This window comes from Paramormyrops kingsleyae, chromosome 6, assembly GCF_048594095.1.
Source record: "Paramormyrops kingsleyae isolate MSU_618 chromosome 6, PKINGS_0.4, whole genome shotgun sequence".
Lineage (NCBI taxonomy): Eukaryota > Metazoa > Chordata > Actinopteri > Osteoglossiformes > Mormyridae > Paramormyrops > Paramormyrops kingsleyae.
In genome coordinates this window covers 22,153,547-22,179,147 of record NC_132802.1, presented here as the reverse complement: position 1 = coordinate 22,179,147, position 25,601 = coordinate 22,153,547, and the positions used below count along the sequence as shown (strand labels likewise).

The following is a 25,601-nucleotide window of genomic DNA, read 5'->3' as shown; positions in this document are numbered from 1 at the left end:
AGAGCTAAGGGGTCTAGCCCAACCCCTGAAAAACAGCCGCATACCATTATCCCTTCTCCACCACGCTTTACTGTTGTCACACCGCAGTCAGGCAGGTAATGTTCTTCTAGCATCAGCCAACCTCAGGCTTGTTCATCAGGCTGCCAGACTAGTTATAGTGTACAGTACCTGTCCCTTCAGATTCTGACCATATTTTACTAGTCTACCATCAAGAGCATCTTGACCAGCTGCATTATGGTGTGGTACAACAGTTGCTCTGTCTTGCAACCAGAAAGGCCTGTAATTGGTGGTAAAAACTGCCCAGTACCTCATTGGTGCCCAGATCCCCTCCATCGAGGACCAGCATAAACAATCTATCTTTTAGTAGTTCCGAAATCTCGATTGAATCGAAGTGACGATCGGCCGTTTGCAGACATTGCAATCTTTGGAATGACTTACCCCTCAATGTAAGGCAGGCCCCTATGTTGTCATCTTTTAAATCTCATCTCAAAACTTATTTTTATTCTTTAGCTTTTAACTCAGTTAGAGAGAACCTCTTTTATTGTCTAGTTATTTTGAATTTTGTTGATTTACGTATTAATTACTTATTTCTATTTCCTGTTTTAATTTTCTATTTTGTTTGTTTCAACCCAATTTTATTTGACACAGCTTAGATCCCAATAGTTAGTTGCTCCTCGGTGCTGTGGCTGTTTATATTGGGGCACTGTCCATGTGTTTATGTTTAAAGTATTTGTATCTTGTTGTTGGATGTGTATGTGACTCGCAGATCGTATTGTTCAACACTTTTTAAGTCGTTTTAAGTGTGCTTTATAAATAAACTTGAACTTCAACCTTGAATTTGAAACAGGGCTTGGAACATTAGGGGGCATTCCTCCCGACCAAACCGTAGACTGTTTACCCTACTCCCATCTGGAAGGAGGTACAGAAGCTTCCACTCCTGCACCAACAGGCTGAGGAACAGATTTTTCACCACCGCTGTCTCCCTGCTGAATTCTCTGCACTACTGCTAATCTTCATCCAGTTCCACCCATAACTATGGATCGCATACCCTCCCACTTTTAAATATATACATATACAGACAAGTACGCTGTACAGAACTCTCTTTCTTCTCTATTTTTTCTCAGACTGCTTATACAGTATAATCATACATCCAGTGCCTATAGAAAATCATCATATCCCATTTGGATAAGTCATCAGCCCCTCAGCAGTGACCATTACAGACTTGCCCAGCAGCCACCGGAAGACCAATAGCAACTTTTAAGGTCTTTCAAGTCTTTCTGTCAGTCTGTGCATGTGGCAACAATCTCACAAGCTTTCCACAAAGCTGGCCTCTGTGGCAGGGTGGCAAGAAAAAAAGCCTTTTCTAAATAAGTTACTGAGTCGCACATGTGGTTAAAGTTTTTTCAGTCAAACGAGACTAGGATTGAACGTTTTGGACTGAGCTCCAAGCTCGATATTTGGTGAAAAGCAAACACAGCACGCCACCCAAAACACGTATGTACAGCATGCCTTGTGTGAAGCGTGGTGGTGGCAGCATAGTGTTTGTGGAGGTGTTTCTCATAAGTGGCATCTGGGCACTTGGTCAGGATTGAGGGGAAGATGGATGGTGCCAAGTAGACCCAAATTCTTCAGGAAACCCTTTGGCTCTCTGCTAGACAGCTATCGATAGGCAGGTGGCACACATTCCAGCATGACAAATACTCTAAAGACACCTCCAAGAAAAACAATGCAGGGGCTTAAGTATAGGAAGGTGAATGTCCTTGAGTAGCCAAGTCAGAACCATGATCTGAATTTGATAGAAGATCTATGGATGGACTTGAAGAAAGCAGCCCATAGCCACTCATTATGAAATATGACTGAACATGAACAGTTCTACAAAGGAAGAATGGGCAAATATTCTCAAATCCAGGTGCACAAACCTGGTATCGACATATCCAAACAGAAAGATGGCTGCAGTTAAAGCAAAAGGTGGCTCAACCATGCATTAATTCAGGGGGCTGAGCACTTTAACAATCCTGTTTTTCTGGTTTTTAAATTTTTATATATTTTCTGAACTGTTGCATGAATGGTGTAAGGTAAAATGTGTAAATAAAGCGGGAAAAAATGTTTGTAATTGGTTTTTGATGTCAGTAAGGTAATAAAAGGTGACTATTTAAAGGGACATGATGATTTTCTACTCACACTATATACATACCGTATATACCAGTGTATAGATATTTATCATGTGTGTATTTATTGTACAACTCGTTACAGCACTTTTACAGTATTTTCACTTTCAGATTACATGTCCTGCTATGAGTTGATGCCTGGGTAATTCCCTTCCTTTTCCCACTTTTTTTCTGGGATATTCTGTGGATCCTTACTGGATTTAAGGCAACAAGGATCTTGCTGGATGGATGGATTTGCAAATCGTTATTGAAACTGATCATGTGAATTATTTCATGAAAGGACACAAACAAAGTATCCATGGGAGGTACCTTCACTTTTAGTTTTGTTTTCAAATCAGCCCAAATCCCCCATCCTCCTAAACACTCATGGTACTCCCACAGTATTGGTATGGACACTTCCCTCAGTGTTAAAAATAAAAAAGGGGGTTTCATATGAATTAAGTCCTTGCTACTTTCGAAACTATTTATGCCTTAATAAAAAAACTGCAATCATATGGTTATCAGGAGGGGAAACACTTTTCTTCTAACTAAAAAAAAATGGGGGGGGCGGCATTTAAGTACAAAACCAAAAGGCATATACACAATTAAAATGGTCAGAATTTATTTTGCATGTACAGTACTATATGTACTGTAATGTACATTAGAAATCAAATGACCATGACCAATACCTTTATTATTATTATTGTTGTTGTTATTATTCAGGTACAATCGCTGATAATGTGTCGAAGTTCACCACAAGGTGTATGAATCAACTGTAACTGAGAAACTTCGGGCGTTTTCAGAAGCGGGAAGTTCAACAGAATCTATTCTCCTAAGGTAAAAATCTATTACAATTTAGTAACGTGCACAGAACAGAGCGTCATTAAGCCTATATTTTCAGAGCATCTTTAACGGATTGGCTTTGACAAGGAAAGACAAACTCCGACCAATCTCGCCGACCAATGAAAAGCTGCTGACATTGGCTCATGCAAACTGCCGGAGAAGTAGCGCTGCCGAACAGCATTTTGGGGATTGTAGTTCCGACTACTTCCGGTTTCACGTCGCCCAAGCTCACCGATACATTGTGGAGGACTACAAGTGCTGCGGACTTTACGGCTAAAAGCCAATTCCTAACTGCATGGGCGGGCGAGGGTGTTATGGCAGTTTGCTACCACTGCGGTTGACGCTGCGCTCGCACGAGGATTAGGAACGTCGTGTTTCACAATTTTGGGGGAAATTTGACAGTGACAGCTGGAGCGATGCAGTCGGAATCGGGGATCGTCCCCGACTTCGAAGTGGGTGAGGAATTTCAGCAAGAGCCGAAAACATACTATGAACTGAAGAGCCAGCCTTACAGGTCAGTAATGCAAAGTTGTATATTATTTATAATGTCTATATTTATAAAGTAAAAAATACAAAGGGAGGGGGGGAAATCACAAGCAAGATTGTGTTATTTGCAAGGATATTTTCTGATACCTATTGTTGTTAGCGAGAGCAGTTCTGTTTTTGGGGCAGCGTCCCTATGTTAACTGTGCGGTCCCAGACAATTTGCAAGAAGCCTGTATCGCCTCCTAACTGCGTGAGCTTTCTGGGAGGGATCTGTTTGCCTCCTTTCCCCCCTTTCTGTGTTTTGTGTCTTCGGTTTACTTATGCAACACCGGCTGTTGTCTTATCGACACCATCTGCAAATATTAGCAGATGTTTATTATACTTGCGTTCATTCTTTAGCCAGTTATACGTACAGAAAATTTGAACAATATTAAAACTCAGTAGTATCGTATGTTGTGAATAAAATATTTGTAAAAGTAACATTTTCTTTAGAGGACACACATTGTCCTCTGCTGGCTTGAAGTTTGACCGTTCAATTTATAATTAAATATGTTATGTAATGGGACAGTGAGAAATTCGTACATGCACCTCTATTATTAAAATGTGAGTCTGAAGTAAAAACGACGAATAAAATTAATTAATTGATATAAAAATAATGAAATGTGAAGGCAACTGATTGTGCAATGACGACTGTCCAGTCCTTTATTGTTCTCGTAACAACATAGGCTACTATATTGGAAACATCTAGCTACAAATTGATAAACTTGCATTCTACATTCATCCAGGCATACTTAATAAACCCTGGGTAAGTGTGTACAGACTTGTCTTTCCCTTTTACCCAGTGGGAACAGAGATTTCTATGTCACTATATGCTTCCCTGAAAACTCCACGTCATTATTTAAACTGAGCTAATTTTTTCCCAGCTGTTTTCTACTACAGTGGAAATGCAACAAGTGCAGATGAGGCTATTTCGTCCATGTTATTTACCGACCAAACTACCCTGCCGTGACTGCAGAAGTTTGTCTAAACTTTGTTGCGCATTTTTTCACATCTTCAAAACAGTGATACCTTTTCACTTATGAGAATCGGATTTTGGGCAGACATGCTTGCTTTATGCAGAGGTCCATTTTTGCGCTTAAGGTTGTGGGTGAACTTGGATTTACGCTCACTCGTCTTTAAAAATGTATTGAGTGATGTTGATTAGTTTAAAGTTTTTTTTAGAAACGTAATGGAAAACAACTTGAGCAATCCGATTCAATTATGAAGGATTTACACCCACTACAGTTGGTAATATCAGTTACGAATGACTAAGCGTGGCGTCTCATTCAATAGTTGTACGACTAAAGCATATATACCCCCAAGCAGACAATATGTGGTGCGCTGACACATGGCCGTTGACCTTCCAGCCCCTTACCGAAGACTGTCAGGACGTGGAGAGTTTCTGCTCTGACATACTGTAGTTTGGCTGTGCACATGGATCAAAGAGCAGTGTGTTTCCCTTATCTCTCTTAAGGGATTCTAATGTTAAATTTTGTCAGAGGAGAACCTTTCTGATTCCAAAGATGAATCTCCCAGAAGGAAAATCCACTGCTGCGTACAGGGATGCTTTCAGCAGCAAGGAAATTAATGTTTAGCAGGAATGTTTACTTGGTAGCGTAGTTCTCTATCCAGAATTCCGAAATTCCTTTTTTAGCCGCGGTTGTATGATAAAAGAAATGGAATTTAAATCAGAGTAACAGAGTCCTTTCCTTTTCCGACACGTCAAACACAGTGTGGAAACATGTGACCTCTTGACTGAGCAGGAGGACCCCCTAAAGAGGGGGGGGGTGCATCCTAGTTAGCTAGTGCTTTTGTTTCCACACCTACACTCTCATCGTTGAGACATCTTCTTGTTCCTGTTATCCTCATTACCATTTTTTCTAGTGCTGTTCCTTTCAGAATGAGGAAGAAAACATTGACACAGAGCACAGAGACCTTTAACCTTATTTAAATCTCGGCAAAATCCCCTGGCCTCAGTGTTGAAAATAAATGCTGTCTCATAAGGGGGTTTCTCATATGAATTTTTATTGATTAAGCTTGAGGATAAACAACCTTATAAATGTTATGTGCCACGACCCAGGTTATAATAAAGGGAACTTTAGAAGACGGATGGTTGGGTGAATCCTGTCTGCCCTTCTGTACAGTCCTAAATTGGGAAATTTAACTGGTGCCAGTCATGCCAGTTGGAAAACTCTCTCATTTTCACACTTATAATACCTCAGGGCTGCAGTGTAGGTTGTGCTTCAGGCCCTTCTGCTTTATTAACAGCACAGCTGGCCTTCTTATCCCTATTGGAACCTGCAAATGAGACAAGTGAGCCAGCTGGATTGCACTGTGCAAATCCAGTGAAATATCCCATGAAGTAGGTCCTGCAGTATGGCTGCTGTATGTTTTTTTTTTTTTTTTTTTTTTAGCGATCGCAAGGCTGTAGGAGAATATAATACATCAAAGCAACATCCTTATTAAACCAGAACACCAGAAGAAGTGAAACTGAGCTTGTTTGTGTATGATTGAGTAAATCTGTACTGCAAGGTCATTTCATGATTTCAGCTTCCTCTAAAACCCAACAGAAAATTAATGCCTGGTTTTGCTTTTCATTTCAATTGGGTCAGGGGATTACTCAGAGTTTGGCGTGATTGTCCTTAGCCAGGCCCAGTGACACTATGCTGAGGGTCACTTCCTCATGTCAGTTTGCCATCCTCAACCTGACAGACTCCTCATTAAGTGGCACGCTTGCTGGTGAGACACACAGTAGACCATCTGGCACCCCATCAGTGTCCACACATGGCTGCATGAGAGTTCCGAGCTCCAGGGCTGGCCTTCTCAGCCTTAACACTGTGACAGCTAAGAGGCTAAACGACTGACAGGTAGGTGATGTACCCAGAATTACCTCAAAGGACGTAACAAGCTCCTCACATTCTGGGTAACTTCACCATCATCAAAAATGAACAGGCCAGCTTTCGTTGAAGATGTCATGGAAGAACTTCTGACAAATCGTTAAAATCACGATAAATATTATTACCTGGAATGCTTTCTTTTCTTGAAATACAGCCATCGAAAACACCTATCGGAGGCACCTGTTCACAGCGCCCAATGCGTAATCAGCATGCGTATTTATAGGAATTTGGTGAGCAGTAAAACAAGTTGCCTGCAAAGTGCTAATTGGCGTAATAAATTTAGCAATGAAAGTGAGATTTCATCAGGGGGGAGATAAGAGTGGATATGCCTGTGTTAGCGGAGTGTGCCACTCAGAACAGATTCCGCCAGTGGCCATCATCGGCCAGTTAAAATTCTTTTTGTATCTTTCTCTATTTAGCATCTAGATAACCGAGAGCTCTGTGGTCTATTTTCTAGATACGTGGTCATACCAGAGGTTGTATTCATTCCCCATTTGATCTTAAAAGTTTAATTCCCTGCTATGCTACTCCAGGTTCCTCGTTTGAGCTGTTGGAAAGATTAAGGCTGGCAGTGAAACATGATACACAAGGAGTCAATTTGGCTGTATCAGCAACTGGGAGTGAACAGGCTTTTTTTTTTTTAATTCAGTGGCCTGCGCTGCATTATCTCAGGGAAAGATAACCAAGTTTCCGTAAATGTGCCGTTTGCACAGTCAGTGTGTGGGGCGACACATTGCGTTGTTCAAATCCGTAGGAATCACACAGCTGAATTTTTTTTTGATAATGTTACGGCTGTGAAGTATATCTGAAATTAATATCTGAAGGAATAATAATAGACACTGGTTCTTCTTCCCCCCAAGACATGTCAAATACATATTTTTAAAAAAATCAGAAAACTATCTGTTTTCTTTTTTTTCTGAATATTGTGAACTTTATGTTCCACTTTCTGAAGTGTTTCATTTGGAGAACCTTGAGTATCTTTGCAGGATGCAACTAGGCCCTATTCATTGGAAAGTAACTGAAGGAAGAAAGCAATCATAGGTTATACCTTTTGCATTGAAGTTAACACTGAGACACTCTTCAGTATCATCCATTAAAAAAAAAACTTGAAATCAGGACAGCTTGGCTCAGTATGCCCCATTAATCACTGCAAATTGAGAGCATTATTAGTCTGTCAATGTAAATGGTATTTTATTAGCTGTGAGATAGCAGTGGGTTTGTGGTGTCCTGGAGCTCAATCCAGTAAAGAGATATGAGCGGAGCGACATCGGCAGGTGCATGTTTGAGAGACGCGATTGTGCAAGCACATTGCTGCACACTTACTCACGACGTAACGTCTAAAGCGACCAGCTGGGGGCTTTGGACGCCTCCTCTTGCTTCATGTTGTTATCGCAGAAGCGGATCGGGATGATGGTAAAACAGGGAGAGGCTTCATGCAGCCCTCTCGCGGTTCACCAGAAAGCTGAGTCCACATGTGAAACCAGGCTCTGTCAGCAGCCCCTCCACATTTGCTGCGGGAATAATGTTTCCTGTTTGCATGCTTTGTCGTTACTTGTACTGTATGTGGGATGATAAGCAGCTTCAAGGCCAGGCTTGTTCTGCTCGTCTAGCTCACTGGGGCTATGTGTGGCTGAATCTCTGCTTAATTTCAAACGCCGATGTGGAAGAGATAGATGTGAAGCTGATGAAGGCATCACTGCAAAGGATGTCTTTCACAAGAGGAGGGTAAAGCCAGCATGTATTTTTAGAGACCGGCTGTCCTTACAAACCCTTGAGTCACCTCGCTGTTCCTGTTTTCAATGACGCTGTTGTAGATAATGAAGATATTTTTTCCAGCTTTTACGTTATAAAAATATGCTCATGTAACACATACCACTGAGTCAAAATCACAAGGATTCTTCAACAAAATTATCCTCTGAAAAAAAAAGTGTGTAAAACACTCCCAAGGACACTTAAAATACTGGTATGTGAAATGCTGAGGATTTTACTAATGTAACAGTGTTTACTGATTAGTTGCCAGCTTAAATGTAGGTATTGCTTGTTTGATATTGTTTAGCTGATATGCTAGCGAATAGTCTTGACCAGTGATTTATGCGACAGTGATCAATAGTGATTGGCGACTGGATGAATGAGTTCACAATTCCTCGGCTGAACTTTTAAAGAATGCTGTGCTTGATTATTGCCTGCTGCCTTACTTACAATACTGAAAGACAGTGTTGATAACTGTGCCAGTGAAAGGCATTGGCTGGTTGTCAACATGTCAGTTACTAGTGTTGATTACTGGCAGATGTTTCATTGATCAGTGTGCATTAATGACCATGTTTGATCAGTACTGATAAACTGCTGATGTGGAAGTGACTGATGAGTCTGTGATCAGAGTCTGACCAGTGTGCCTGACCACAATAGTAGTATATCTAATAGACACCTTTTCAAATAATAACAGTTATATCTATGTCTCATGATATTAGGTCTCAAGTGACTGATTTCTGAAGTCTGTCACTGGATGATGATATTTTAGATTGCAGACTTTAATCGGGATTTTTTTTTTGCTTTAGATTGTAAAGAATTTGATTTTAAAAAAGGGGATATTGACAGAGAGAGAGAGAGCGGGGGAGGAAAGACTCATCACCTCCCGGAAGCTGTAGCTCACTGAGACCTTAAAACTCATCCCTTTAACTCTGGCCACAGAGTCACCGCAGAATCATTTACAAGAAAGACTGCAAATAATGAAAATAACAAGGTAGGGAGGCTAAATCCTATTTGCTGAAAAAAAATGGCTGATTGAGTAATTTATCATGTCAAAATGAATGGAAAGGCTGATAAGTAACTGGGTGTTTAGTGGGGGTTTCTGGTCATTTCATTAGGAGACACGTCTGCAAAAAGCTTGTGCTGTTGCTGAGTGCTGCAGAATTACATTGTGTGTGAAACTTCTCTGTCAGATGTGAGTGGCTCAAGTGAGTCTGTGTGTTTCGACTCCATAAAGCGGCTTTTACCTCTTTTTAATAAGGAAATGAAAGCACCAAATTTCTGTTGTGAAGACAGACAGAGTAAGTCGTTGGGGATAAGACAGCCGTTGTTTCTTTCTTCCAGTATCAAATGGGTTGAATGGCTGTTCACAAACGATGACACATCAATATAAGTTTAAGAACAATTATAACTGCATAAATACCAAAAGGCTTAACAGGAATTTCAGTTGTGTGTAATTATAGCTGCATATACACAAGTACTAAATACTTATCCATCCATCCATCCATCCATCCATCCATCTGTGCATCATGTAACCACTTATCCTGGTCAGGGTCACAGGGGAGCTCTGGCAGGCAGCATTGGGCACTAGGCAGGGAAACGTGCTGAACAGGAAGCCAGTGGAAGCTGGCTAACTCCAGAGAGAGAAAAAGTTGAGGTGGAACACGAACTCCTTACCTTGGAGGTGCTATTCACTATTTATATAAGTTGTGTATATACATACTAAAGTATGAGCTCTGCTCCAGAGTATGAAGACCATTTAAAATGTCTTGATTGTCCAATAATAGTTCAGGTATAGAGCATTCCTATTGGATAATCATGACTTCTAGCATGACTTCAAAAAGCCAGAGCTACCACTACTTATCCTCAAAGTTATCCGGTTCAGCAAAGAATCCATCATCATGACATGGGCCCCATGTTAAGTTTCAGGATAATATTGAGAAAACCTGGATTGACATAGATAACTGGCAGTGAGCACCGTGATGCCGTTTATCTCGGATTGCATTTATCTGGTTTAGTCAAGCTGACTTTGTTGAACCAGTTTTGTGAGACAGGCCACTGTTTCCTTCGCTACACCACTTCCTGCTGATGCGGTGACTCTCTGTCTGTATGTCTCGGCTTTGAGGTGAAGTCGCAGCTATTTCTGTTTCAAAATCACCTTATGCCAGATTTGGAAAGAGACTTGCTCACTGTCATACTGTAGACAGGAGCAGTACAGATCTGTTCAATGCATCATTTAAAACACATTCTGCAAAATACCAAATGTCACCCTTTGAAAATAATTAAATTACAGTGATGTACAAAGGAGCTGTTGGATCTGATCACTCAGTACTATCTGCAGAAGACTGGCTAGTGTCTTTCGGAAAGCTGTGTCAAATGCCAGAATCTGCTTGCTTTGCTAACCTGCTGAGGCTAATTGCTCTGTTAGTAGAGGTGATAATAAAGGTGAACATTTAAGGAGAAAAGGCCCCCTCTGGTGGACGAGTATGGTTACTGAATTGGGTCTGGTTTGATGTATTAATTATCTGTAACAAGTTGTGAGAAAACAATGCTCTGATACTGAGCTTTTCTGTTGACTGAGTTAGTAAATATGCACATCCATTATAAACAAATATGCATTCTTCAAAATGCAATAACGCAATCGGGCATCAAGCAGAAATAAAGTTACACACTATGATGCATTTTTTGCTTGTTTGTTTGATTTTGTTGGGTTTTTTTTGTATCCAAACAGATTTTATGTTTGCTAGGTTCCAAAGAAAAGCCACAAGGAGAAGGGGCCTCCAGATGATAGCAAGTCCTCATATACACTTACATTGGGAATTTAGAGAAAATATATTTTTTGGGGTGTATATCAGACAGATTTTAATAGATAGAAATAATAGAAATAGAAATCTTGAGTGCAACTAGCTTTATTCAGAGTATAATGTTTGCACCACTTGTGACAGTGATAATTATCAGCATTGTTTGCTGATGTCTTTATCCAACTTTTTTAGACCACTTGTACAGCTGCACAGGTAATGTTATTTAATTTCAGTAATTCAGGATATTATTTCATTATTTCATTTATTTATTTCGAACACTCACCTTGATCCTGGACCGTAAACCTATGCTTAAGTTTCTGTTTCCACAGCTGCTCTTGTTAACTCAACAAGGCTTGTCCTTGACAGGCCAGGTTGGTCGAGCGGTTGGACGCATCACGCTAGGTTGGCGTAGCAGCCTGCCACCAGCCTTGCTTTCGCTTTCGAGGCTCCCTGTGAACGGCCGTCTGGCACTGACCCTGGAAAATGTCTGGCAGGGGAAAAGCTGACTGGCAGCTGCACGCACAGCCAGACCCTCATGCGTGGCCTTAGTGCTAAAAGCTCGCGTGCGGCAGTGGAGTGGAGCTTAGATATAACGTCCAGCGTCAATGATTCAGCAAAGCTGATAAGTGGGAAGGAAACTGTTATGATCCGATAGACAGACTCATCCTTCACAGTGGGAAGAAATGCTAATGGGAGGAATAAAAATGAAATTATTAAGCAGGAGTATTATGAATATATCTTTCACAATATGTGTTTTTTGGCCAAAATATGTTGCATTAGCTTAAACAACCTTAATGGAACAAGTAGAGTAGTGCAAGGTGTGTTTGTGTGTATGAACACAAGCTAGCACACAGCATTGAATGCAGCTCTCAGGTAGGCGCTGGATTAAGCGGGTCTGCCGGCCGCTCAGAGCGCTGCGCTCCTGCGCCTTGTGGTCGCTGTCCCCCCTCCCTCGCTGTGTGGGGATTGGAGTTGCCAGGGCTGCCTGGAGCCTCCCACCCTTGACACACAGAGCTCCGCTGCACCAGCGTGACTTTCACTGCCTTCCAAGGGCAGCCGGTGCACCTTCACGCACAGAAAGATAAGATGGAAGCTCTGATGGTGCAAGTGCACAGGCCCTGCTCCTTCCACAGCTGCTACCCGTGAGTTCCGACACCAACCCCTGGATCGGGGCTTGAAGCATGTGTGTGCGTGTGTGTGCATGAGCAAATGCGTGCAGGTATAAGAGTGTGCGTGTGTAGGCGTCCCTCTCGTGTAGATGCAGCTATTGCTATAAATAGTGTGTCTGTATGTGGGGACAGTGCTGTGACAATGCTTGCGTGCCCTTCGGGATGTGGCTGCCTCGCGCAGATGCGTCTGCCGTTAAAGTTTCTGGGCGACCCTGCACGCGAGAACGGAAGGACGGCACTGCAGCATCGGATCTGCAGGCCGTCGGAGACGCCGCAGCTTAAGCAGACAGAAGCCAGGAGGTCAGGAGTCAGGAGATGCACTGAACTCTAGAAAGTTTCCCCAGGAAATGCTAACGCTAACTGCATCTGAGCCATATGTACTTCGTTATTTAGTCAGTGTCAGACAGAATAGGTTTTAATCAATTAAGTTTGCGTTTGATTGACTTGGCAGTACTGCAGACACTGATTAGAGGTTAAAATGATAGCTGATTGTTTGTTATTTGTAATTTGCCATCTGCACTGGTCCTGTGTTTAAGTCATGCAGTGCGCCACACTGTGGGTGACTTGTCATGCTTGTGGGCAGATGAATGCTGAGTTCTTGTCCATTCCAAAACACAGGGCTCAGCTCTCTCGCTTTGTGCTTTGTGCTCCGGCTCTCCTAGGTGCGGGGTGGAGCCGCTCATCGATTGGTGGCCGCATCTGGGGGCTGGGGTGGTGGGAGTGGCCATGCAGCACTGTGCTGACATTGTGTTTATAAACATACAGGGCAGGCCGAGGAGGTGTGTTACAGCCACATACTCAGAAGTGGAAAATTACTCCAGTCCCGCGATAAAGATTTTTCTTTCTCGTTAGTTTACAGTGGTTCTGCAGGAGGCCTGTAGAGGGCGCTGTGTGGGCTCTATCAGACTCCGCTGTGATAAGCCACTGGTCCAGGCTTTGGGCATCATACAGCCAAGTATGAGCTTCCAGAGAGAAATTAACCCACTTATGACACTGTAATCTTTAGTTAGTATACACTGTTAGTATTTTATTTCCTCTTTAAATTTTAATTTACATTTTCTCCTTTAGAGGAATGATCAAACTCGATAATTAGAATTCAGGTACAACCTATTTAAATCTTTTTTTGTATTTTGTATAACTATATAAATACTTATTTTCGGGTATCTCCAGCCTGCTGCCCTGTGCCTCCTGATTTGTAGCACTGTGTTATGGGGAAGTTCTTTTCATTCTTTTAACAGAACATTATTCTATGCAGAGAATGAGAATATTAGATTTACTTTTTTAATGAAGTTATCAGTCTGGCAGTTCATTGAAATGATATTTGTTTCTTATGTTCCCCTTCTTTGTTGTTTGGTTAATAATGCATATACCCGCTATGGGTAACATTAAAACAGCAACCCAGGCAATCTCCACCCATGATTCAAACCCCCAACCCTGGTATTGTGAGCCACCATGTCATCCACACAGAGTGGAAGGTGGGATTCAAACCCCCAACCCTGGTAGTGTGAGCCACCATGTCGTCCACACAGAGTGGAAGGTGGGATTCAAACCCCCAACCCTGGTAGTGTGAGCCACCATGCCACCCAGGCAGAGTGGAAGGTGGGACTCAAACCCCCAACCCTGGTAGTGTGAGCCACCATGCCACCCAGGCAGAGTGGAAGGTGGGATTCAAACCCCCAACCCTGGTAGTGTGAGCCACCATGCTGCCCACGCAGAGTGGAAGGTGGGATTCAAACCCCCAACCCTGGTAGTGTGAGCCACCATGCTGCCCACGCAGAGTGGAAGGTGGGATTCAAACCCCCAACCCTGGTAGTGTGAGCCACCATGCTGCCCACGCAGAGTGGAAGGTGGGATTCAAACCCCCAACCCTGGTAGTGTGAGCCACCATGCTGCCCACGCAGAGTGGAAGGTGGGATTCAAACCCCCAACACTGGTAGTGTGAGCCACCATGCTGCCCACGCAGAGTTGTCACCTCTATTTGTATTCAACTTCATAGGATATATGGGTTTTATGATACTATGATGTATTCAGTTTGATTGTGAATTGTTTCCATCAAACAATATTAAGGGCATACTATATATAGTGTCTTCAGATATTGCTCTTAATGTTAATAAGGTCAGTTTGTCTATTGTTCTATATGTTCAAAATCTGCTTTACAATTTCTGAATTTTAAATTATTGGCATTTTGGAATGACATTGAGTGTGCTTTTGATCAGTTTTCCAAGGTTGCTATGGCAGTAGCTGAAATACAAATAAATTAGTCACACCAGCTAAACTTCTTAATTCTGTAGAATACAGTATTGATAGCTGTGTGGTCATTGTGTCTGTTTGATCGGTCCGTGTCCTGCCCCTTCGGTATGTTTGTTCCCTGTTTGGCCAGCAGGTGTCGCTGGTCTTTAGCTTCTAGTGTTTCCCTGTCCCCATGGCCGCCGTGTGGCTTAATGTGCTAAGCGGTCGGCTGTTGTCCAGACTACCCTTTTATCTCAAACCCACAAGACTCACCATGTTTGTTGTTTTATTCCTGTTGTGCATTTGTGTATTTTGGCATGTTCTCTTATTCTGTACCTTTGTTTTATTCCTTGTGCCACAGTTCTTATCCTGGTTTCTCCTAGTGTTTGAACCCTTAAGTATTTATTATAATCCTTACCCTTGTCTTGTTCCCAACCCTAGTGTTTGGTTAATTGTTCGGGTCCGCACCTGCCCCTTATGTGGTCATCATTTTTGCTGCTATTCTGCTATGGTAATTTCTCTGCGGCTTCCTGCCTTTATATTGTTGGTTTGCTGTTTTTTTTGCCCCTCGCGGACCTCTTGACTTCTAGTGTGCTTTCTGAGTTTAATAAAGTCCCATTTTGTCAGCCAAAACATGGATCGTCCATCCTTCACCATGCCCATCTGTAACAGTATCTAAATTAGTGTCGTGTATGCATTGGAATTTGTAAATTAAATAGCATGATGTACACTAATTTTCAATCCAGCTGAAGATGTATTTAGCATCAGCTAATAAAATTATTACACTTGGTTTATTTTCCAGCTGGATTTAATAATAGCAACAGTGAAAACAATGACAATGTTTATGTGTTATTTTTGGCCAGTATTACTGAGCAATTTTCAATTAAATAATGGCCACTCAAATTTAAAACAATGAAATTGTTGTAAATATGCATTTTGTCAAAGCTGGGAAAGGCAGTTGTAGTTTACTAAGGGGTGTAATTTTGATGATGATTCACGGCTTAGTCAAAAGAGGCATCAGAGTATGTCGTAAAACTGAAGCTGACGTTCTCTCCTCTGCCAGGATGGGGACGTGCTGCTTTTATTAAGCAAGCCTGAGTTTATTACACATGCAGTCCTGAATGCTCGGCATTTTTCTGCGACTCAGCCAGCTAATTAGTGCGATTATTATGCATCAGTGCAAGCCGGAGTGCAGGCTCATCAGAAAGGATCAGCTGTGTGGCTGCAGCCCTTAAGCCGCTCCAGCCTTTGGGGGGGGGGGGATTCTGGAAAAAAACCCTAAATCTGGGATTCTGTTGGACAGGAAACGTGTGTAGGAGAGTCACACTCCAAACCCTCACACTCCTTTGCTCTGTGCTTGGATTTCCTCCTTATCATTTCTGTTACATTTGGTGATTTCCCCCCCCCTGTTGCTAAGCCTTCAAATGTCTATAATTCAGAGAGCCAGCAGAAGCTGCTGTTTGTGTTCTAATGGAGCGTTCCTCTCGCCCCCCCCCGCGGCCCTGCCGACGGCCGCGCCCGCAGTAACCCCCCCGAGCGGCATGGATCTGCCAAGCCGCCGCTGAGCTCCTCTGCCATGACGTCCCGCATCCTGCTCCGGCAGCAGCTGATGCGAGAGCAGCTGCAGGAGCAGGAGCACCGTGAGCAGCTGAGACAGCAGCGGCGGCAGACCTCGCCGTTCCCACCGCCAGCCGGCGGCACCCAGAGCCCGGCCATCAACGTCAGCGCGCCGCCCGGCCTCCCTCCTGCCTCGCAGGTGCCTGTGGAAGTACTCAGGGTAAGCCCCCCCCCTCAACACCACTGGCCCGCCTTCCAATGCTGGGCCCGCTGTGTCGTACCCCCAACCTCATGGTTTGGTGCACTTTCCCAGGCTTCTATCTGGAACTGAATTCTGGGATGTCTCAGTTAGCCTGCCTGCCTGGGCTACTACATTGGTCAGTTATGTGTAAATTGTGTAACATTTCCAGTGTTTTTTATTTTTTATTTTAAAAGTGCTTTGAAGTTGAAGGTGAATTTTGTGATTCGGTTCAATGGCGTTGCCAGAAAATCGCACAACTAAAAGCAAAAAAAAGAACAAAAAACTAGTCATAAAGAGTGAAGTTTGTTAAAAATTCATATGGGGATTATCTTTTTCTGAAAGAATTTCTCTTTAATACATGCTGTGTTTCCAGCCATTTGGAATTAGGCATCTTTAATCCTATTTCCCGAGCTACAGTGACGTCTTTTCGTAGCTTTGCTGCCTTGTTAGCTTGGGAGACCACAGACGTTTATTATATCTGTGCTTTAAGTGACATCGTTGATTATTATTATAGGTATCACAGGTTTGAGAACACACCAGGCTGTCAGCTATTGGTAAGAGTTACATTGTGAATGCAAGGACCTTTTTTTTTTTGGTTGTTTGCAGATTGTTTAATGAACTGGCACAATGAAGAATGCAAGAGTTCTATAGGCAAATAAGTAGGTGATAGATATAGATGAAGGAAAATTTGATTTGATTTGATCTGACTGGATTTGATTTGTCCTCTGTGAAGATTAATGTTCCCTTGAGTGTTAAACATGCATGTGGGCAGGTAGGGGTGGGGGAAGGTGGGGCATTTCTGCTAGTCACCAGCTTGGTGATTTTCATTCAGAGAAAAGGATGGACTGGCTGGCATAGTTGGAATGTGTTTGCTCCCAGGTGAGAACATATGATGGTATGCTTTGTGCAGGCTGTGCAGAAAAAGTGCAGAAAGGCTGGAATTTGCAGACATGTGGAGGATGCTTCCGATTTCCTGCTGAATTGCAGGTTGTTGTAACTTTCAGTTTGTGTACTTAGCCCCATAAAAGTTTCCTATTGATGAGTGATTGGGAACAGTGGAGGTTTTGAGAAACTTTCTGCATATAGAAAATTATATTATATTATACTATATTATGTTTTTAATGTTTTGTGATCACAAAATTTCTTACAAATTGAATTGAATATTTAATTTCCCAACAATCTATAGGCCTTTGCGCTACTATTTAACTGAAAGTTACAGTATCTAGAATGACATGAATATGAATAATTTACGAATATGTATTATTTTTTGACTGTGGCCTTGTACTGTATTGTGGGAAATGGAAAGATCGATGGATCTAATTTTGTAAGCTGCTTAGGTTATTCATATGAATCATGTATTTACACCTCTCTTCTTACCACGTGTATTAACTGCAGGTTTAGTTATTTATCGCACTGATCATATTTCACTCCATGAGATTGTCACAGGAAGCCAGAATACCTGGAGGAAACTCAAGATCAAATACAGATCTGGAGAATATGTCACTGAAAGTATATGATAGTTTCTTGGATATTTTATTACATTGATATGTAGTTCTAGACAGCTCTTTTGATTTGTTACCGAATTAGAAATATTAGTTTTGGCAATGTGAAATAGTTAGTGTTTATCATCGTCTATTTGTGGCTTATTTTTTCTTATTTCTTTGCACTTTTTAAGTTTGATATTTACCTCGATTAAACTTGCCAAATAATAAGTCGGGGGCTGCTTCTTATATTCCATGCACACTCTAAAGCAGGGCTCTTCAACTCTGGACCTCGATTCCAAATCCAGGCCGTGTTTTCAGTTCTCCCAGGTAGTTGTTTAATAATCACTGACTCTGATTGGTCAGAGGCTTCACACCTGACTGACAGGTAAAGGAAGGCTGGAAAACCAGCAGTGCTCGGACCTCGAGGACCGTGAGTTGGATAACCCTGCTCTAAAGTATACACACATTCTTTATTGTTACATCTTCATCTTTGCATTTGTACTATGCAAAAAGTAATAGATTCTGAAGGGTGGCGAGCTTGGTCTGCCCTCCTCGCACATGATTCCTTAGGCCTCTTCTCACTTTTCAGAGAAGCTATTGTAACACATGCAACACACTGAAAGTGACACAGGAGTGCCTGTAATCCTGGATGCGCTTAAGCGAATTCCTCAGTGTCTGCATTACCTAAGTGAGAAGGCGTCTCCGGCCTGGACCTGCACCGTGAGGCAGTCTCAGCCTGGTCAACCGAGAGCAGATTAACAGAGTGCTCGCAAAAACCACACAGGCGAGAAAGATTAGCTTAGGTCGACCAGATTGAACCGCATTACCTTAAACGTTAAGTTTAAGCTCCAGTGAATTTATTAAGCAAGGGATTGGTTTATGGTTTGAGATAAAGGTAAGCACAGTCTGATCTCACATGAAACACAAATTGACCAAAGAATGCCCCACTGCATGCTATGGGATGATACAGCTTTACAGTAATGTTCGGATCCTGTCTTGTCTTACATTTTTAGAAACATTACTTATAGTTTAATGGACTGTTGAGATTACTACACATGTGTGTAATAAATACCTCATATATGTTCTGCCCGACTTCAAAAGGAAGGGTTCATGGGAATAGAACGAGTAAGTGACAAGGATGTGAATTGTCCTTATGCATCGAAAAAGTTACAGCTATGTACAGCATTTGTTTTAAAATCATTTAATGCATTTTCATTAGTTTTTCTTAGTTTCTGATAAAAAATATATACATTTTACCACTTTTATAGAATATGTTTTGCCATTTTAACTAATCTGAAGTTCTTACCATCTTTATAACAACATTCAGGGGCAGACATCTGTCTTTTCATAAAGAGTAGAACTAGTATGCCATATTAGATGATGGGTGGGGGTTGTTGATCACCAACAAAAGCCTTAAGTAGTGAGGAGCATGGCCACATGACATGTGACTTGTGGTGCTTGTATTAAAGTCTCCCACTATCTGTCTGTCTTTGAGGTAGGGACTCCCCTGTCCTTGCTGTCTCATACTGTCCTGTCGGTCTGTGGGGTAGGGACTCTCCTGTCCTTTCTCTCTCATACTATCCTGTCTGTCTGTGCGGTAGGGACTCCCCTGTCCTTACTCTCTCATACTATCCTGTTTGTCTGTGGGGTAGGGACTCCCCTGTCCTTACTCTCTCATACTATTCTGTTTGTCTGTGGGGTAGGGACTCCCCATTCCTTGCTCTCTCATACTGTCCTGTCGGTCTGTGGGGTAGGGACTCTCCTGTCCTTGCTCTCTCATACTATCCTGTCTGTCTGTGCGGTAGGGACTCCCCTGTCCTTACTCTCTCATACTATTCTGTTTGTCTGTGGGGTAGGGACTCCCCATTCCTTGCTCTCTCATACTGTCCTGTCGGTCTGTGGGGTAGGGACTCTCCTGTCCTTGCTCTCTCATACTGTCCTGTCGGTCTGTGGGGTAGGGACTCTCCTGTCCTTGCTCTCTCATACTGTCCTGTCGGTCTGTGGGGTAGGGACTCTCCCCTCCTTGCTCTCTCATACTATCCTGTCTGTCTGTGGGGATGGGACTCCCCTGTCCTTACTCTCTCCTACTATCCTGTCTGTCCAATTTGTCATGTTAGTGCACCCATATCAGCTTTTAAATAGATTAAAAAGACCAAGTATTTTGTACCTGGTCTTTTTAATTTTTATATTTTGATACTGCTGCATTTGGTATTCGAGTTCATATTTGTCCATACAGATAGCCAAACACCATTTAAGGGAGTAATTCATTTAACTGACAAAGGTTACTTTCAGGCCTTCAGAAAGCAGCACTGATGTGTTTTAAAACTTCAGCTACTTCAGGCTACTTTGTCATGCTTGCGTGGCTGTTGATGATGTGCAATGTCTTGTTCTTCAAAGTCAGCCCAGCATTTTAACTGGGAAAGCGTCTGTCACTCTCCTTCATGACTGTTTGTTTCGGTTACTTTATATCACCTGAAATAATGGATTTTTGGACACACATGTTAGTTATTGTGTAGCAGCCCCGGGTTTAACTTATTCCAGTAGCTTATTGGCTCATCAGAAACTTTTTTTCTGTAAATTGCAACACATGGTAATGTTCCATATTAATCCCTCCATCGCCTGTAAGTACTTATAAGTACAGAGTCTCAGTGAGCCTGGTTTCTGTCCTATGAAACACAGTGTACAGGTCAAGGGGCATCTGAATGGGATCACATTCACATGCTGAAGGCATTTTAGAGACCTAACTGCAAGTTTCTGGAAAAAGTCCAAATAACAAAAGGCGACCCACTGGTTAATATATTGAATTATACTAACCAATGTTAATATAATGAATATTATAGTCCTGCCTGATGTTGGTGTGGAGTCAGTCTCATCCTCCTGAGGGGGTTTTGGATCCAAGCGTATCTTTGAAGAGAGTTCTGTAGATTTGCTTTACCTCCCAAAAGAAACGCGATGACTTTGAGCGGCTTTGAGATGTTGATTATCATGCTGTTGCACTATGGCACTGCTGTTGAAATCTCAAATCTGTTTGGTGGAAGGGTGTTGATTTGTCTTCTTTAACCGCACACCTAGTGCCAGGCGCATCACAGTAGAATTGTCACTACTTTTGTACCATTTCATGCAGTTTTCTTTGTCACATTATAATCAGGCAGCATTGCCCCTTTTGCCTTGCCTTGAATGTTCCGGTTAATGTATGTAACCCATAGCAATGTTCACATCAGAGGAACACTATGCTGGTTACAAATGAATGAATGACTGGTCTATGTGAGGCATTTTTGTTTTTGTTTAGTGGTCTATATAAAAAAAAATCATTTACTTCTTATCAGGGGAGAAATGTGCTGCAGCACTGCACAGCACTGCAGCACTGCACAGCACTGCAGCACTGCACAGCACTGCAGCACTGCACAGCACTGCAGCACTGCACAGCACTGCAGCACTGCACAGCACTGCAGCACTGCACAGCACTGCAGCCACTTCAGCAGAGAATCCATTTGTATCTAAGCTGAGACTCGGTACCTTGATGCACCAATTAGCCTTTTAGGTTTCATTACAATTTATTATAATTCTATTAAAATCAAGAGGAGTTTATCAATCACCATTTTAAATGCTGGTTTATGTTATTAATAGCATTTAATCCTCAGGTAATATTACATTTGCTTGTGTATTTTATGTCTGTCTGTCTGTGTGTGTGTGGATTAGGTTTATATTACATTGTGGAGGACATTTTATCCCTGCTTTTTTGAAATTTTGACTTTTTTTGATGTTTTAACTGCTTATTGTTAAGGTTGGGGCTGGACAGGGGTTAAGGTCGTTATGTTGGGATTAGAGTATTCCCCATAGAAATGAATGGATATAATCTGTCTGTCTATGTCTTCTGTCTGGTTCTTGGTTTAAAAATGTGTTTTGAGCAATTGGATCACAAGAGGAAAGCTCTAAATACAAGTGTAAACGACTACCAAGACACATTGTGATCCGATCACTCCAATTAAATTAAATCCAACTCAAATTAAAATCTAAGTCCAGATACATTATGTATTAACACAAATTTTTAAACAGTGAGTATCATTTGTTGGCTCATACAGTTGGAATTTTATGTTTTAAGTTTTTTTGTTTATCATTTTTACCACATTCTATTCAGTCAAATCCTACCTTGAACATTTAATGAATCTATAATATTGTCACACAAGCATTATTTTTTGTGTATCTAGTGAAATGGTCTGTCTGTCAACTGACAAAACTCATTGGTTTCTTTGGTAGAAGTATTATTGTCTTATGAACTACAGGGTCTTGGGGCTAATTTATGTATGTCACTATGTGTGTGTCTACTATATGTATAATATTTTTAGCCTTATTATTATTTTTTTTTTACTTTTTCTGATACTGACCTTTGAAAAGCCACAGGAACATACTGTATACACTGCTATAGTGTTCTTTGCTATCAGCTGGTTTTCAGTAGGTGAAAGGTGAAAGGTGAAAGGTGAAAGGGCCTCCAGCATTGCCTGTAAGACTCTTCTAAAAATACTGCCTGTCCGTGAACTGACGGAGAATAAGCAGTGGTCCTTCCAGTATTGCACAATTTGCTACGGGGGTGGGGGATTTTTTTCATCCCTGTATTTTACATACACTTAAGCAATAACATCCAAGAAGGACTGCGGTGGCACCCCAGTATATCGCGGCTGTGATTCGGTCATAGGCTCGACTTTGAGTATGTTATTGACTTTATACGACAGTTCATCGAGTAGCATTTATAAGTTAACAGTAATAAGCCACAACAGATAATACTTTGTTTGATTATTTATTTAAACATTTACGGACTTCCGCAAAAAAAAAATAAAATAATAAAATAAGTTCCCCCCCAGCTAACTGTTGACTGTTGCCAAGTAACACAAACACTCACTCCCAACTACTTTGCATTATATTATAATTCACAAAATATATTTATATTTTACTGCTGAACTAAGACTCATTTCCCAAAAGTTCCTGTTAGCAGCTTAGTTAAAACCATTCAGTTGCCTGGTTCTAAATGTGTAAGATGCTAATGTAATTAGGAAGTATGCTTTTGGGAAACCTGCCCCCCCGCTCTGCTTTTATTCTTTAATTTTGTGTCACAACTTGGCATCTTCTGTTTTTGAACAAACAGAGAACATGTAAGTTGCATCATTTACTTGAATTATATAGATGTTTTTAGTGCAAAAGTGAATATTTTATGTAAAATATCTTATTTTCATTAAATACAATCTATACTATTTTAAGCTCTTTTACGACATGTATTTTGACAAACATAATAAGTTAAATAAAATGATGGCTTTGTAGTCTCATAAAGGGAGTGAGAAACGCTACAACAGCCTAGTCACCAACCGCTTGCATTCATTTATAAAGACAGGTTTTTACAGTAGCGATCAGAATTAGAAAACAAACAAATGACATTTGTAATTTACAAAGTTCCTGCTTACCCAAATTTGCAGTTATCCATGAACTGAAGAGATATTTGTATCATATTTCCTCAGTGAAACTCTCTCACATCCCAAAATAAGAGGTTGTACCTCTTCAGTCCATGTAAACAGAACCCAGACATGTGCTCTTGTGTTCACCATTTGAGTACTTTTATTAGCAAGAAAATGTCATATCTTTGATTCATCAAAATAAGCTCCTCTAGCAGTTATAACAGCAGAGAAAAATCGAGGCATTGTTTGTACAAAGGAAATTAAATACTGCTCTGTTTCATTAACTAGTTCATTTAAAGTTAAAGGACAGCCTAGTATTTCACGATGCCATCACCACACAACTAGTTAATAGCATGTCAGACATGCACTGTTACATACTCTCTTCATATTATAAAGGAAACTTTTTATTAGATTTATCTTTTCATTTATCCACCTCCACATTGCAGGGCTTAACGAGAATAAAAAATCTGCAGTTTACGAAATATATGCAAGAGTGGGAAAAACCTGTGGTGTGTGACAGCTTTTAACCGGTAGTGTCTATATTTGAAAAGTAGACTGCTGAAGGGTTCTGGGGGTGTTTTTATTTGAATGTTTCTATGACATAAACTTGCAGAGTCTTTTAGACAGTCTGGAGAGATTTCTGTTTGATCCCGCAGGGGGATCAGGGGCTCCGGAGAATTAAGTTTATGTAACAGTTTTTAGACACACCTGTAAAGCGGAGTGACACATCTGATGTGAAATGTCCGATTGCAGTTATACTCTGATAATAGCACTCACAGAGCACCTCTTGTCCAGTCAGATTTCTTGATCGGAACTAGCTGTTGTATAACGTATATCATCACTGTCCAATGAAAAGCATGTGTCTCGAAAAGCCATTATTTCAGGAGATAAAAAGTAACCCATACCAACAATCATCAAGGAGAGAGACAGAGACGTTTCCAGTTGAAATGCCGGGCTGACTTTGTAGAAAAAAACATTGCAAATCAATTTGCTAATAGATTCTTCACACACTGTTGATGAGCTGGTCAGAATTGGAAATTCTTTTTAGAGTAAGACCTTTGGGATTATGAGTCCTATTGATCAAATGTCAGTAAAGCTCGATAGCAGAAGAAGCTCCCTCTAAGGGAGCAGGAAGAAACAACAGAGTAACATGAGGATTTTACAGACAGACAGTAGTGGAACAGTTTCAGAAAACCCTTCATGGTCTTGAAAGTGGTTGATATGTTTGCTCCTCTTGACCCTGGATGCACATATATCCTTATACAAAAATCCTTGGCACAAAATCAAACAGGCATGTGAAGATTTGCAACCATATCCTGCCTATATTACTATTGCCAAGTAGACAAGCCAACCTAGTTATGGAACAAGTTGGAAAGCACTTTCCGCAAGTAGCAGTGGATGCTAGATGTCTGTTTCGTAATCAGCATTTAGTTTTTTTTTTTTCTTCTTTCATTGAGATAAAGTAAAAAAAAAAAATTCATCAGGTCTTGTCCTAGATTTCTAGATGGTCTCCCAAGAGAGATACAGTACACCTACCATTACTTTTACTAGGCAGTTGTTTGCACTCTATTTAGCCATGGATAGCTGTTCTAGGTTCACCCCCGTGCACCCTAGCCATAGCATGCTATTCAGAGGAGAACACGGAGCAGACACCAGATAAAAAAACTAGTTTGAGAAGCAGATACCATATTGTAAGTGTGGTATCTGAAGAGTAGTGTCTAAAGCTATTTCTGTTGGCCATAATAAAACAGGACAAAGTGCAGCCTTTTTTGAATGCATGCATTTTTAGGACATGTGGTATCTGCAGATGGCACTGAGACTGAACCTAATACCATGAAGGCTTTCCCATTACCCCAATCATTAAGTGATGTTTTCACACTTGGCTCGATTCAGCCAATTTAAGTGGACATGGTGTGTTTTCTCCGCAATGTGGGCCATGTGTCTAAGCTCATAATGAGCTCAGACCCCCAAACGCAAACTGAACTCACTCATAATGAGCTCAGACCCCCAAAAGCAAACTGAACTCAAACCATCTCATTGCTCTATGCATTTTTGGCCACTACGGGATAAAATTTAGTGTTGTCACCACTGTCAAAGCACTTTGAATTCTGGTGCATTCTATTTGAACTCAGAAGTTGTGACCCATGGCTGAGCAGGTGCATGCAAGCCTCACATCACCAAGCGCAATGTCAGGTGGTGGATGGAGTGGTGTAAAGTGATGAAACATGCTTCCCAATCTGGCAGTCTGATGGACAAGTCTGGCCTTGGAAGATGGCAGGAGAACAGTCCCTGCCTGACTACATTATGCCAACTGTAAAGTTTGGTAGAGGAGGGATAATGGTTTGGGGTTGTTTTTCAGGGGTTGGGCTAGACCACTTAGTTACAGTGAAGGGAACTCTTAATGATTCAGCAAACCACTGTGGTTTCGACAATTCCATGCTTCCAACTTCATAGGAACAGTTTGGGGAAGGTCCTTTTCTGTGCCTGTGCACAAAGCAAGGTCCATAAAGACATGGTT

The 25,601-nt window shown here is 41.5% G+C and overlaps 1 protein-coding gene across 5 annotated transcripts in view; it reads left to right on the top strand.

Annotated features, from left to right (window-relative positions):
* The first annotated feature begins 3,280 nt into the window (after positions 1-3,280).
* The window catches only part of LOC111842299 (microphthalmia-associated transcription factor-like), a 34,874-nt gene continuing 12,553 nt past the window's right edge, over positions 3,281-25,601 (top strand). The window contains exons 1-2 of one of the 5 annotated variants that reach the window (XM_023808773.2): positions 3,281-3,504; positions 15,882-16,134. In XM_023808773.2, coding sequence (XP_023664541.1) covers positions 3,407-3,504; positions 15,882-16,134 — 351 coding nt within the window. In that variant the 5' untranslated portion in view covers positions 3,281-3,406. Of the gene's footprint in view, positions 3,505-8,996; positions 9,153-11,877; positions 12,102-15,881; positions 16,135-25,601 lie in introns of those variants that run through there. The other 4 variants (XM_023808769.2, XM_023808772.2, XM_023808774.2 and 1 more) reach the window with 4 other exon arrangements.